This window comes from Oryx dammah, unplaced genomic scaffold (genome assembly GCF_014754425.2).
Source record: "Oryx dammah isolate SB20612 unplaced genomic scaffold, SCBI_Odam_1.1 HiC_scaffold_26, whole genome shotgun sequence".
NCBI classification, from domain to species: Eukaryota; Metazoa; Chordata; class Mammalia; order Artiodactyla; family Bovidae; genus Oryx; species Oryx dammah.
This window is the reverse complement of record NW_024070210.1, coordinates 49,626,227-49,640,265: the sequence shown is the minus strand read 5'-3', so window position 1 is coordinate 49,640,265 and position 14,039 is coordinate 49,626,227. Positions and strand designations below refer to the sequence as shown.

General features: G+C 37.1%; 1 protein-coding gene across 7 annotated transcripts in view; it reads right to left on the bottom strand.

Moving 5' to 3' along the window:
- TCF12 (transcription factor 12) overlaps positions 1-14,039 on the bottom strand; it is a 394,295-nt gene that overhangs the window by 33,527 nt on the left and 346,729 nt on the right. For all 7 annotated transcript variants that reach the window (XM_040226604.1, XM_040226606.1, XM_040226602.1 and 4 more), the window contains one exon: positions 5,713-5,791. In XM_040226604.1, coding sequence (XP_040082538.1) covers positions 5,713-5,791 — 79 coding nt within the window. The remainder of the gene's footprint in view (positions 1-5,712; positions 5,792-14,039) is intronic.

Below are 14,039 nucleotides of genomic sequence, written 5' to 3'. Positions count from 1 at the left end.
TTTTTAAAGAAGGGCCCACAAGACCTTAAAAAAAAAAAAAGATTTATCTGTTTATTTTTGACTGCACTGGGTCTCTGTTGCTGTGTGCAGGCTTTCTCTAGTTATGGTGAGCAGGAGTGCTACTCTTCATTGTGGTGCATAGGCTTCTCAACACGTGGTTTCTCTTGTTATGAAGCATGGGCTCTGTAGTTGTGACACATGGGCTTACACCATGTGGGATCTCCCTAGACCAGGGATCAAAACTGTGTCCACTGCTTTAGCAGGTGGATTCTTAACCGCTAGACCACCAGGAAAGCCCTATAATATTTTATTTTCAATCATTTTGCTCCATTTTGCCCAATATCCTTGGGTGATTAGCCTGTGATAGGACATTTAATCTGTGTGGATCATTAATACAAGTTTTATGTTTAAATACTCAGAACTGTTAGCACATATTTGCTTTGCAAAACAGGTAATTTTTGTGCTTCTTTGGTAGCTTAGTATTGAGGAATAAGATGTGTGCACAGAGTTACTCAGGTAAGAAATCACCTATATTCACTATTTTTTGATAGTGACATGAAGTATCTATGCTATGGTCTACTTCAAAATGTTAATTTATTCAACTGGAAAAACATACACATACTCAAACCTTTTTTTAAAAAAAAAAATTATAGAATAGGCTGCCCCACTTGAGACAAACTTGATTAAACTAGAATACTAACATGGTTAAATCATCTATATCTTTTTGAATTTTATACAAATGCCAAGCTATATTTCATGAACTGAACTCTTTAAAGCTCAGTCATTTCAAAAATTCATGCTATTGGTCACAAAGGGGATGGCTGGATAGTTAAGATAGACTGCATTAGTTCAACAAAGGCCACCCTATGTCTGGTAAAGCTCAAAAAAGGGCATGGAAGTTTAATCGATACTGAAAATCAGTGGACCTGCATTCTGATTGATCTGTATTATCAATTAATTTAGAATTCACCATAAAATAGGTACTCAGGTTTTTTTAGTTTTTGTTTTTAATCTACCTTTACAAGGCCAATGAGGTAAAAGATATGAACACACAGGCTTTGTGAGCCTAAAAGATCTTTCTGACAATGAAATATTATTATTATTTCTTCCGGATGAAGAAACCAATCATGTAACCGATGTTGAGAAAAGACACACAGACTTTTGTAATTCTGGCCTACTGATGGCTTATTAGTTACAGATAAGAACTGTGGGGCTGTGAAAGGAATTCAAGTTCTAGACAGAGACCACAACGCTACAGAATACTTTTGACACTAGACAGATCTGGATCAGTCTTTTTAAAAAAACTACTGGAGGAATAAAATATACAGATCCATTTAGAGTCACTTTGATATCATTATCTTTAGTTTGTACTCACCAGCTGTAGCACGGTTACACAAATAATGGAAAAACAAAAGTGCAAAGGGCAAAAACCTAAGGGGTTTCCCAGAGAATAGGTTATTTCCTCCCTTCCTTCCCTATCACGTGATACCTGGTTGTAGACATATGTAGAAGTTTTGGGCTTATACATTCTTCTATTAGATAAGGGCAAGCTTTCAACTGTTTATATAGTTAACAGATTTTGTAATTGTCCTGGGCTTTGCCCTGAGCTTTATATTAGTGACCACCCCCAAAAGTTAGCTGTTATCCAAGAAGGATTATAATAAACTTATTACCCAGCATTGAAATTTACTATTTCCAGAAAACAAGTTAGCTGACAAGATAAGAGAATCGAATTATTTGGCGAGAAAATCTGGAAAGGCTTTCTGTAATCACGAAATCTAAAATTCACCTAGTATTTCTGATCTGTTTTTGCTCTGACTGGGATTTAATAATACACCACCTTAATAAAACTGGTTAATAAATTTAAAGAATAGATAACATCATTTTGTGTGGCTGAGAGAAATTCTGAGGACTATTTACCATGCATTTTCTTATTTTGTTAGTTGTTTCTCTTTGTAATCTCACCCTAAACTCAAACTTTCATGATACACTCCAACCTTAGAAAAGGTTGAATAATCCTCAGTGCAGCACTGAATGCTCTGCTTTCTGCAATTTGGCCCCAGCCAACCTTCCCATTCGAGGGGACGCTCTTCCTATACGAATAGCTCATGATCAGTCATCTCAGTGACTCTGAATGAACAGGTCATACACTTTCCACATCTTGACCTCTGTCATACTTCTTCTTTTAAACTCAGAAAGTTCTTTCTTCTTTATACTCTTGTCATGAAATGTATCTGGAGAACTGTAGTTTAGAGTGAATTCTGATGGTTCTATTTTCATGTTTTTATCTCTTATTTTCTCAACTAAATTGAAAACTTGCTGAAGTCAGGTTAACTGCTTTAACAGTAGGCACAGTGACAGATGACAAAAATAAATATCTCATTGATGAAATGAGTCCAAACTCAGGAATCTTCCCTATCTCCTCCCCCATCCTCTTTGCTTTTATTGCGGATGTTCCAAAGATTGCTACTGAGTGCTGCAATTATTAGACTTTTATTCACTGATATTCCAAAATTAGGTAAAAAAAGGTTTTGTCTCCTTCCCAAGTTTCATTAGTAAACACATTCTCTTAACTGAAATACTCATGTCTTTTCTCAAATGACAACTGTATTAGACACAGCCATACTTCTCTTCTACCTTGTTGCTAGAGCTCAGATTTTGTTCAGAAGGTGGTGGGGTGTCTATCCTTTCCTACTGTGAACCTGCAAAGAGTACTTCTATTCTTAGCTCTTGGGATAAATCCTAACAACTAAGACAAATATGGTGGTCTCATTTATGTTAAGTAACTGTTAGGCACAGTACTGATCAATGAACCATGATGGAAAACCTGTTGAAGAGGCTTCCAGAAAAAGATTCTGAAAAGACATATAATAGATGGTCCTTGGGCTTCCCTGCTGGCTCAGAGGGTAAAGCGTCTGCCTCCAATGCGGGAGACCCGGGTTCAATCCCTGAGTTGGGAAGATCTCCCGGAGAAGGGAATGGCAACCCACTCCAGTATTCCTGCCCCTTCCCTCAAAAAAAGGGGCTTAAAAAAATATTGGAGAAGGAAATGGCAACCCACTCTAGTATCCTTGCCTAGAGAATCCCACAGACAGAGGAGCCTGGTAGGCTACAGTTCACAGGGTCGCAAAGAGTCGGACATGACTGAGCGACTTGACTTCACTTTCCACTTTTCTTACAGGAGACATGGTTATGTCTACATGTGTTACCTTTAACTGCTTTCTTAGGCTTTATACAAGATATCCCAAATCTCCTTACTATGTAATCCACTCCAGACAAGAGTTTGTCTTTCTTTCAGCCTGAAGTATCTTAACTAAAATATTATAATCATCTTAGATGTTTTTTCCTCATAAGCATTTTCTATTATTACTACTTAACTGAAAAGTTCCCAAGGAACATGAGCAGGATTTAAACAAGAATGATGAATGCCTTACAAACTGCCTATGTTGTAACTATTCTTACATGGTCTGTGTTGAGTTGGACTGATGTTCAAGCATAAGAAATAGGGAAAGTGTAGAGAGTACATGTGGAGAAGGCAATGGCACTCTACTCTAGTACTCTTGCCTGGAAAATCCCAGGGACGGAGGAGCCTTGGGGGCTGCAGTCCATGGGGTCGCCAAGAGTCGGACACGACTGAGCGACTTCACTTTCACTTTTCACTTTCATGTACTGCAGAAGGAAATGGCAACCCACTCCAGTGTTCTTGCCTGGAGAATCCCAGGGATGGGGGAGCCTGGGGGGCTGCCCTCTATGGGGTCACACAGAGTCAGACACGACTGAAGCGACTTAGCAGCAGCAGCAGCAGAGAGCACATGGGGTGGGATGTTTTACTCTCAACAATGGGCCACTGCCACACAAGGTACAAAATAATTTGCACATATTATACAGGCGCTCTGGTTTGCTCTATCTTACTTATTTTTCCTTCAACTGTGAAAACTTTATTACACAGTGCTTTCCCTTTTCCCTCCTCCCTTTCCCTATCTGCTCTGTCAATCTGGGATACGTGTGTGGGGAAATGTGTGTGTGTGTGGTTATAAGAAGAAAACACTACATATAGGAGATGAGAGAGAGAGATGCACCTGTATAAAATCAGTCTTTGATTTGCTACTTCAACACGAATGTATAAAAGTATTTTTGAGTATGACAACTGAGTTGAAAAAGAAATCTATTATTACCTTCACTACATAATCCAACAGTTCACAGATTTTCATTTATCAGCTGAATTAAAGGCAGAAAGAGGATACCATTCATTAAACATCAAATAAAAATGAAGGAGGAAATGTGAGATTTTACTTTGGACCATTATTTTTTGAAAAATGTCTAAGTCTCTGATTCCTCATTTTTTCTGATATTCCTTCACAGATGCTGAGCATCTCTGCTGCCTGCCTTCCCAACCAATGTTCATGAAAACCAAAGGACACTTCTATCTTACTGGGCAGAGGAGAAGAGCCAGTGGGAACATACAGTAAGGGATGACATAGCTACCTGAGACGAAAAAGTAGAATGGGCCGTGGCAAAAATGACACTGATAACTTCAGTAAAACTCTGCCAAGACGGTGAATGTGGTTAAAGTTACATCACTGTTCCTGTAATTTCATCCCTCTGTTAAACAACAGCTCTAAGTCAATGGGTCTTTCATAGTCCTGTCTATACGGGGAACAGCTGTTCTACTTTTACTAGACAGCTGAAGCCATGGTGTCTGAGAAAGTGGCAGAACCACTAATAGCTGAAAGCAGCTGCCAGCAGTTCATCATTTCCACACTGGAATGCTTCTTAGCAGAGTCACAAGGCTAAATCACAGAGCACAGGTGATAGCCAGAGCCCTGATATATCAGAGCCCTGAATTTCAGAAATCCTGAACAAAGCAAAAAGGCTTGACAGCAACAACAATGCCACATGGCCTGAACTAGTGACCTGATCAGGAATACAGAATTGTTTCTGAGGTCAACTGTTGGAGGAAAATGGCCATTTTTACCCAGTTGTCTAATGTCTTTTCCTTAGAATGAATACATTTCCTCTTCAGCATGCTTCTTCTCCAAACAATGCTCAGGAAAATATATTCCAAGTTTGATAGCTTAACAAATGCAAGCATTTCCCTGTAATTTTATTTCTAATAAATTGAAAGATTCCTATTTACATGAATAACAATTGTATCTCAACAAATTTATACTGTAGGATACTATCTGCAACTTGTTAAAGCTGCTGTTAAAAAAAAAAGGAAAACACAAGACTGAACTATTATTTAACTCTACTAACAATATTCACCCATATTCATGAGTTTTCTTCAGCAAAAACAAAAAAACCCTATATATATATATATATATGAAATATAACTCAGTGGACTTAAAAATAAGGAAGAAGTCATATGTACTTCTAAACAGATTATTTTCTATGCTAATCAAATTTTTAAATTTATCTCCTTCTCTATATTTTACTTTCATCTCAATTGCCTAGCCTTATTTTTTATCCTGTTGCAATAATTTAATTATCACAAATTATTTTAAGAACCAAAGGAGATACGAACAAATAATTCAAATAACAAATATTTCAACATTCTCCAAAATGAACTCAGGAGAAGGCTCTGTTTACATGCTTTCTCAAAACAAATGATTTTTTTGTGGGTGAGTCTTTACTATATTTTATTGAAAAATAAACTTCAAATATTTTCAAGTAGCTCCATATATGTTATCAAGTAGTTATATAAAAGCCTACCTGTGAGAGGTGAGGGTGATCCAACTGGTGTTGATGGATTGGATGGAAAACTACTGCTGGTATGGTCAGGAGAATAAATCTAACCAGAAAACAAAGACAAACACATCAATATGTGACAAAAGCAAAAATGTAAATCCACTGGCACGGAGATATTTTTGTAGTCTAAGATGCCACCCTTAAGACTCATGATTGAGAAATTGTTTAATAAATTTTAGGACTACTCCATTACATAAAAACTATAGAAGTCTCAGTTTTAAAACTAGGATTAAAGAGTATCATAAATATTCTAATACAAGAGGAATAAATAGATCATAGCTACTTCTTTATTATCCTAGTTGAAAATAATTTAAATTTCCAATTGCTAGAACAAAAAAGAAGTGACTATAAATATAAAATCAACAAGTTTGATATACAATCTTTCTAGAATATACTATCTAAATAAATTTTATCTATTAGAAATAATCTTTGTTGTTGCTGTTTAGTGATATCTGACTCTTTCATGAACCCATGGATTGTAGCCCTCGGGGCACCTTTGTCCATTGGATTCTCTAGGCACTGCCATTTCCTTCTCCAGGGGATCTTCCCGCCCCAGGGATCAAACCTGCATGTCCTGCACTGACAGGCGGATTCCTTACTACTGAGCCACCAGGGAAGCCCCCAAAATAATCTTAGGAAACTGTTATTTTTTGAAGAGACTAGTCCTTGAAAATAGTTTTAAAGGCCAAAAAAAAAAAAAAAAAAAGATTAAAAAAAAGTTACCCCTTATTTCTCTTAAAAAGTTGTGTTTAACATTTTTGCTAAATCGAGCTCCTAATGATGTGTATTGTAAAAAAAAAAAAAAAAATTAAACTTGCTTTTAAAGGATATTTTGTCACCTTTGATGAAAGTGAAAAAATGCTGGAAGTTCTTCAAAAAATGTTCCCCAAGTAATTTATAGACTTTACCATCTAAGAGTTTAACATATAGGGTGCATAAATTTTTGTATTTTGGCTAAAGGTTTTGTTGCAATACTTTATTTCACATTGCTGGAAAAAAAAAAACAGTAATAGAAATTCATTCAAGCTACATAATTAGCCATAAACATTTAAAATGCCTCCCTAATCCATATACCAACAATTCCCAGGAGCTCTTCTCTAGGACAGTCCCATTACTATAACAGGAATCATAAATCATCTTCATATCTCAGCACTTAGGGCAGATAAATCAACTTCTTTGGAGAATCTGTGGCCAAATATTTTAAAAATGAAAACTGCTTGTGGTGCAAAGTGTCATCCAATAGAAATAATCTTGCTCTGAATAAGTTGAGAGCTCTAATAAACTGAAAGATGCCCCAAATTACAGCATATAAGAGGTCTTAGCACTGGTTTTAAAGACAGTGTAATATGTTGAAAAAGCCAGATACTATGAAAGGCTCATGTAAAACAAAATTCCACAAGTCATAATCATTGAACACTAGCACTAATTGTTAAGCACTGACTATAAATGAATATTTCTATACCAATTTGCTTGATGTTATTAAATTGTAATTAGAAATCTCTTTACACACCAACTCTTTCTGAAGAGCCAGATCTAGAAGTTATATATACAGGTTGGAAAGTAGTTTTATTTTTTTGCCACACCATGCAGCTAGCTTGCAGGATCTCAGTTCCCTGACCAGGGGTTGAACCCAAGCCCTCAGGAGTGGAAGTACCGAGTTCTAACAACTGGACTGCCAGGGAATTCTCAGTTTGCAAAGTCATTTTAGAAAAACACAGTTCTCAAGAAGATGTCAAAAGACTTTGTAGGAAGACTTAGTAATAAGGAAGTGGTATGCTATAAGATCAGTGTTGTTGGTTTTAAGCTGTCAAAGTGGTCACCTTTTAAAAGTTGTTACTTTTCACACATGTGAAAATTAACTAAAAGGTTATACTTTGGTTCCTAATACATACAGTGATTTATTTCAACCATAAGTAAATTAGGTGAGGTTACCAAACTCCAACAAAAACATCTCAACATATCCCTTTATTTTTGTAAATCATTATTTCCTGTGTTTAAGCTGCATATAATTATAACTTTTATGAACAACTGATGCTGACTACTATGAAATATGTCTTGACTATAATATTGGTAAGGGAGGGAAGGATTGATAGCACTGATGGTGAGTGGCTGAGGAATGAGAGAAGTTCCAGTTCCATGCAAAACTCTATCGTAAACTAGACCTACTTGCTGACTTTCAATTTCCTTGTCTGTATGAATTAACTGCATGAAAGCACTGGAGAAATAGCATTCCCTCCATGTCATACCTCCCTGCTTTGTTTTCTTCACACTGCTTACATTAATCCCTAGTTGTCTAAACTTGTTTTCTTGTTTATCATCTGTCTCTTTTACCCTTTTCCCTAATAAAATGTATGTTCCAGAGAGTAAGGACTTCTCTATCTTATTCAGACAAATGTGAATTAAACAGCTTTCTGCACTAGCTTCCAATTCTACAATGGTGCTGGTAAACAAACACTTGCTAAAAGAATGAATGGTATCTTCCCCTTAAGAAGTTGCTATTTGAGTGCCTCTTAAACCCTTGGATGTATTTACCTAGGGTCCTTCTTTCTTTTACTCTTGCAGTTCACTTAATATTTGTTTTCTGAGCACTCCAGGCTCAGTTTCCTTTTCTATTTACCTGTGTTTTATCTCTTAGTAATACCATTCTTTATAAAGCATCAACTATGACATCTCTTGGAGAAGGCAATGGCACCCCACTCCAGTACTCTTGCTTGGAAAATCCTATGGACAGAGGAGCCTGGTAGGCTCCAGTCCATGGGGTCGCTAAGAGTCAGATACGACTGAGCAATTTCACTTTCACTTTTCACTTTCATGCATTGGAGAAGGAAATGGCAACCCACTCCAGTATTCTTGCTTGGAGAATCCCAGGGATGGGGGAGCCTGGTGGGCTGCTGTCTATGGGGTCGCACAGAGTCGGACACGACTGAAGTGACTTAGCAGCAGCAGCAGGACATCTCTGTGAACGATTCGAGTGAGCACCTCTATCCTAGCTGCTGTACATCTCCATCTGGATATATTTTTCTTTCATCTCAAGCTCAGTATGTCCAAATGCAAACTTTGCATCACTGCCACAAGCTTCCCCAGCTTTCCATCTCTCCTCTTCTGTTTCCTCCATCTCAGTGAGCACCAGCATTCTCATGCTCACCAAAACCACTCTCACTACCCTTTCCTTTCTTCTGCCCCTCTGTGCTTCACACCACAGACACCAATGCCCACAACTCTCTATAGTGTTTTCAGGATAGGCATAAACATTCTCATTGCCGTGACACTACTTCAAACTTTGACTAGAACTTGTAGCTTTAGTAAAAGAAGCGGCTGAACTATTCAAGTCTTACATTTTCAGCAACTCCCCCTCCTTCCAACCCACACAGCTCACTGAGCTACTGTCCTCAGCCAGTTCTGAACAAACCCCACACAGCAATTCCTGTTGCCAGCGACAGAAAAAAGAATGGCATTTGTCCTATTCCACAATCTCGTTACAAAAAAACCTTTCTACCTTATAATTTACATAAAGTATTATATACAAAGTATCTTTTTCATTTCTGGGTCACTGTTTGTCCTTTCAAAAGGCTTGTGTCTTAACTTGTTAACTTGTTTAGAATCCCTGATGGATTCGAAAACACATCAAGGCCCAACTTAACTATGATGTTCCCATTTACACTCACTTTTACCTCCCTTAATATTCTCAGAGTAACTTGTTATTGTTTTAGTCACTAAGTCGTATACAACTCTTTGGAGATCCCATGGACTGCAGCCCACTAGGCTTCTCTGTCCACTGGATTTCCCAGGTCAGAATACTGGAGTGGATTGCCATTTCCTTCTCCAGGGGATCTTCCTGACCCAGGGATCAAAGTGGCATCTCCTGCATTGCAGGTAGATTCTTCACCACTGACCTACCAGGGAAGCAATCTGTTACCTCCCTGGTCTTCTGCTTCACAGTAGGCTTTCTATTATTACCTTTTGTATCTCTCCCCTCAACTACAAAGTCTTTGAAGGCAGGGACTTTACACTCTTCAACACTGAATCCATCACTCTCTGTCACTATCTTGCACAAGTAAGTGCGCAACACTTAAAAGAAAACAACAAAAAACCAAAAACTTGAGCGATTAAATCGCACTTGAAATTTGCTACAATACTTTTTGATAAAAAGCTGGATTCAGTAAACAGTAGTATTTATTTCAGCATTTATACAGTTGGGTTCAGTAACAGGAATACCTAAGAGGAGAAACAAGTACTATTACAAAGATGAATTCACTTACATATTAGTTTTATGGTCTAAGCTTTGAGAACAACAATGCTTTGTTGTTCTCATAGGTTCCAATATTCTGGAGAACTAGTGTTGATGTACTAAGCTGTCCATACCACATCATTAGGCAGGTATGGGCTTTTGAGGGTATAAACAGACTGTTAACCCTTATTTTCCCTGATAACTCTGCCATTACAGCTAAATAATCCCTAAGCATGTGAAGAACTGGTTTCTTCAAAGAAGGCAATTTATATTTTAGAATCACTTATCACCATCTTGCAATGACTAAACAAAATGATATTACATATAAAATGGGTGTGAGCTTAAAAAAAAAAAAATCACTGTGAAAACAGGAGAAGCAGGACCAAAAACATTATCAATATATAATTTCTGGTATTTTTCTCAAAAACACCTTCTCCATTTGTATAATAAAAGCCATTTTCTCCACTCACTCATCACACTCCCTGGTTCTACTTTGCCCTAAATTAAAGTGATGACAGACAATTATTATTAATACTTTTCCTGAACTGACAGATAGCCTGGAAAATTACAGGACTTTTTCTTGTCCCTTTTACTTTCATAAAAGGAATGTGTACGTGGAAAGGGGAGCAACAATATTAAAACAGCAGAATAACACAGTCTTATAGATCAGAGATGATTTCATTAAACTTAACCTCTGTATATTTATTCTATTACCAAATACCATACAGACTATACAGATTCCATAGAAACTGTTGTGCTACTTTAAGAAATTCTAAACCTAGGCTTTTCTTGATGAAGAGCACTCTAAATCAGGAATACATTACTTTTTGTACTTTCTGACCTTGAAGAACTCCTACATAGATGTTTCAAGAAAAAAAAAAAGAGAGAAGAAAAAAGTCAGTTCACTTAAAAAACGGGGATGGGAGTGATTTAGAACCTGGAGCATAAACACAAATAAGAACTCATTCTGCATGCAGTCCATGGTCCTCATACTGTTAAATGGCCAATGATGAATAACTCCCAATACCTTCTGCCAGGCTTAACCGGTAATATGCCTCATTTTACTGCAACAAATGAGGCTCCTCCTCCTATCAGTCATGGTCTATTCCAATCAGCAGGGTGCCAATAAGCCAGAGGCTAATGAAAAGGGCCCCAGACAAAAAAGAAACAATGGAGTGCTCCCAAGCCCAACCCTGGAACTGTGAGCCCAATTTTTTAAGCACTACAGTGCACATTTCAGTTAATCTTTATTATGCTAATGTTATTGAGTCTAAGGAACAAAGAAACTTATTTCATGAATAACTTTTAAACGTCAACTTCCCTGAATTTTCTTTTCTTTTGTTAGAGCCTACTGACCATTTAACTATCCAGATTAAAATACACCCACACACACAGACACACTCTCCATCTCATTTCTCTCTCTCTCTCTTTCCTTTGCTCTGAGGTAGAAATCAAAACATAAATTATCACAGAGAAGTCTGATATAATCAACAAAGTTAAACAGTCCTCTTGTTTGATCTCCTCTAAATTAAAGACCAAGTGTTTTGATATGGTATTAGGCCCTGAAATAAACCAGATGTTTCTTCCTCTATATAACTCTCCATGGGCACAATCTTAAAGGGTTATTGTCTGGCAAACGTTCAGGGAAACACTGAAATGGCACGAATATCCAGATTTTCCTTCCCTTCTATCTACCCTAGTTTATTATCTAAACTAATGCATAATCCATAGGGCTTTGGGAACTTTGTGTAAATACTTTCATGTACAATTCTCTTTCTAGCTATCCTGAGATTAAGACCACAATTATCCAGGCTTAAACCTAAAATAAAGGAACCTTTGCAAATGTATTATCTGGCCTTCCATGTTTAATCACACAGCATTCTGTGTGCTCTTTAATACCTAAACTGAAGAACAAAGGTTGTACCCTCTGATGTTTCACACATGAAAGACCATCTAAGACATATATCAGACATTCAGGGAGCTAGAAATAACTACTAATGACAATAGCATAGTATCGCTCCATCTAAACCTGGATGCTGTATTTAAAACATCACAGTCTAAAGAACTTAAAATTTCAAATACTCATGGTCACCATTTCCAAAGATCTGTAATACCTAACATCCAAAATTCTGATATGAACGTCAGACTTTCAACTGTAATTCTCATAAAATTCCGTCTCCTCATCTCCTCTAATCTTTCCTATCCCCAATGTAATGCTTTTGTTTTTCAGGACATTTTGATAGCATTAAAGCGAATATGAGTTTGCAATGGAAGTTAGGGAGAGAATACGTTGGCGGGAGGTGTCTGGTGTGGAGCAGGGAAGGAGATGGATTGAAGGAAAGGATTTGAAGTGTGCAGACTATGGCATGCAGTGATGGAGCAGATGGAATGCATCACCGTCAGCTATGACAGAAATGATTTATGGAATGACCTGGCTGCTCCTGCCTAGTAACAACACAGGATGACAGAGCTGAGTTTCCATGACAACCAAAGCCCACCCACTAACTAGATTAAACATTCTTCCCTAGCTTCCACTTACACTGGATTTAGATTTTCTTTTCCAAATGCCAACTGGTTCAGCTAGTATATTGGTTATTATAATATGGGAGAATAGTCAAGGACTTCAAGGGTAACTGAAATGAAGCTTGAAGGACCACTGAGAAAATCACAAATTCCTGCCTATCTGCCAAGGACCCTTTAAAGAAGTTTTCCTTGACTAAAGTGAACCAAAGAATTTTGAGAAAAAAGCCCTTGAAATGTAGGTTGTATTTTTTTAAAGTTGCCTAATATTAAAAGTTCAGATGTTATTTGTCTTTCTACACGTGAAATATTTGCTACTGAATTCTTACAAATCAGAGGAAGAAATAAGCAAGTAAATTAAATACCTCAGAGGCACTCATTTAATATTACTGAATAATTTTCTTTCAAAGTAGGTAGTTTTCACCATGTGGGATAAGTTCAGAAAAAGTGAGACAACTCCCTTTAACCTTCATCAACACCTTATAAAATAACAGTCACTGTAGCATTGGTCTTTCTGGAAGTACAGAGTAAGTGAAGCTAGCCAGAGCAGATCTAATCTAATACTAGGCCTTACCCTCCCTAGCTCGGTGATCCGGAGAGCAAGTTGTTTAATCTTTCTGAGCCAAAGTTACTTAACCTTTTAAACCTTAGTTCCTCATCTGTAACATGGGAATAGTAATGCCAACCTCACAGGGCTTTCCTGAGGATTAAATGAAATGAAGCATGTAAATGCTTAGTATAGTGCCGAGCACCTAGTAAACATACAAATTGCAGATGATATTTTTGTGGGTTTTGTTATTATCATCGTTTTTGTCATATGATGCAAGACTGAATTAAATGAACTAAGCTCTATTTTGTGTGGGCCACCACTATGGGGGAGATGAATCTGACCTGGCTTCATTTCTCAAGAAAAACTTGTAGTGCTGTGGACAGAGAATATTTACATAAAACCACACACAAAGAGGTTTATCTTCTTAAGTGTTCAACAGCTGCTTCCTACTATCCACACATTAGGTTCCCTATGAACAGCAGCAAATATGTTTGACAGAGTTAACTGCATTTCATAGTAGAACATAAGTAAGACAACTCTGAGAAACCTGAGAACCAAATCATTCAGGAGGAAAAAAGAAAGAAAACGCCTAAGGAGAAACTTTAGAAAATACAAAGCAGAAGTGCCTCTTAAAAAATTAGATTTGGAATCTTTATGGATTACTAGTAAACATTCTCCCAAAAGAATAGATTTCAGTTTAATGTTTTAAGGATAAGACATTAAAACCAATCACTGCCTTTATTAAAGCAAATCACTGCTTTGTCATTAACATTCTAGTTGTGATATAAACTAGTCGCTGAGGAAAATATTATGGGGCTCCTTCATATCAGTTTTACTCATTTTAGCATGGGCTCCTCAGTGAATCTGTTTTTTTGCTTTTACGAAAGGCTCTCATCTCCTATGCCTTGAATGAATCAGCAGAAGATGATTATTTTTTTCCTTTTAAAAAATACTGAAATACCTTCCATCTTAGGAAAAAGTCCTTATAAAAAG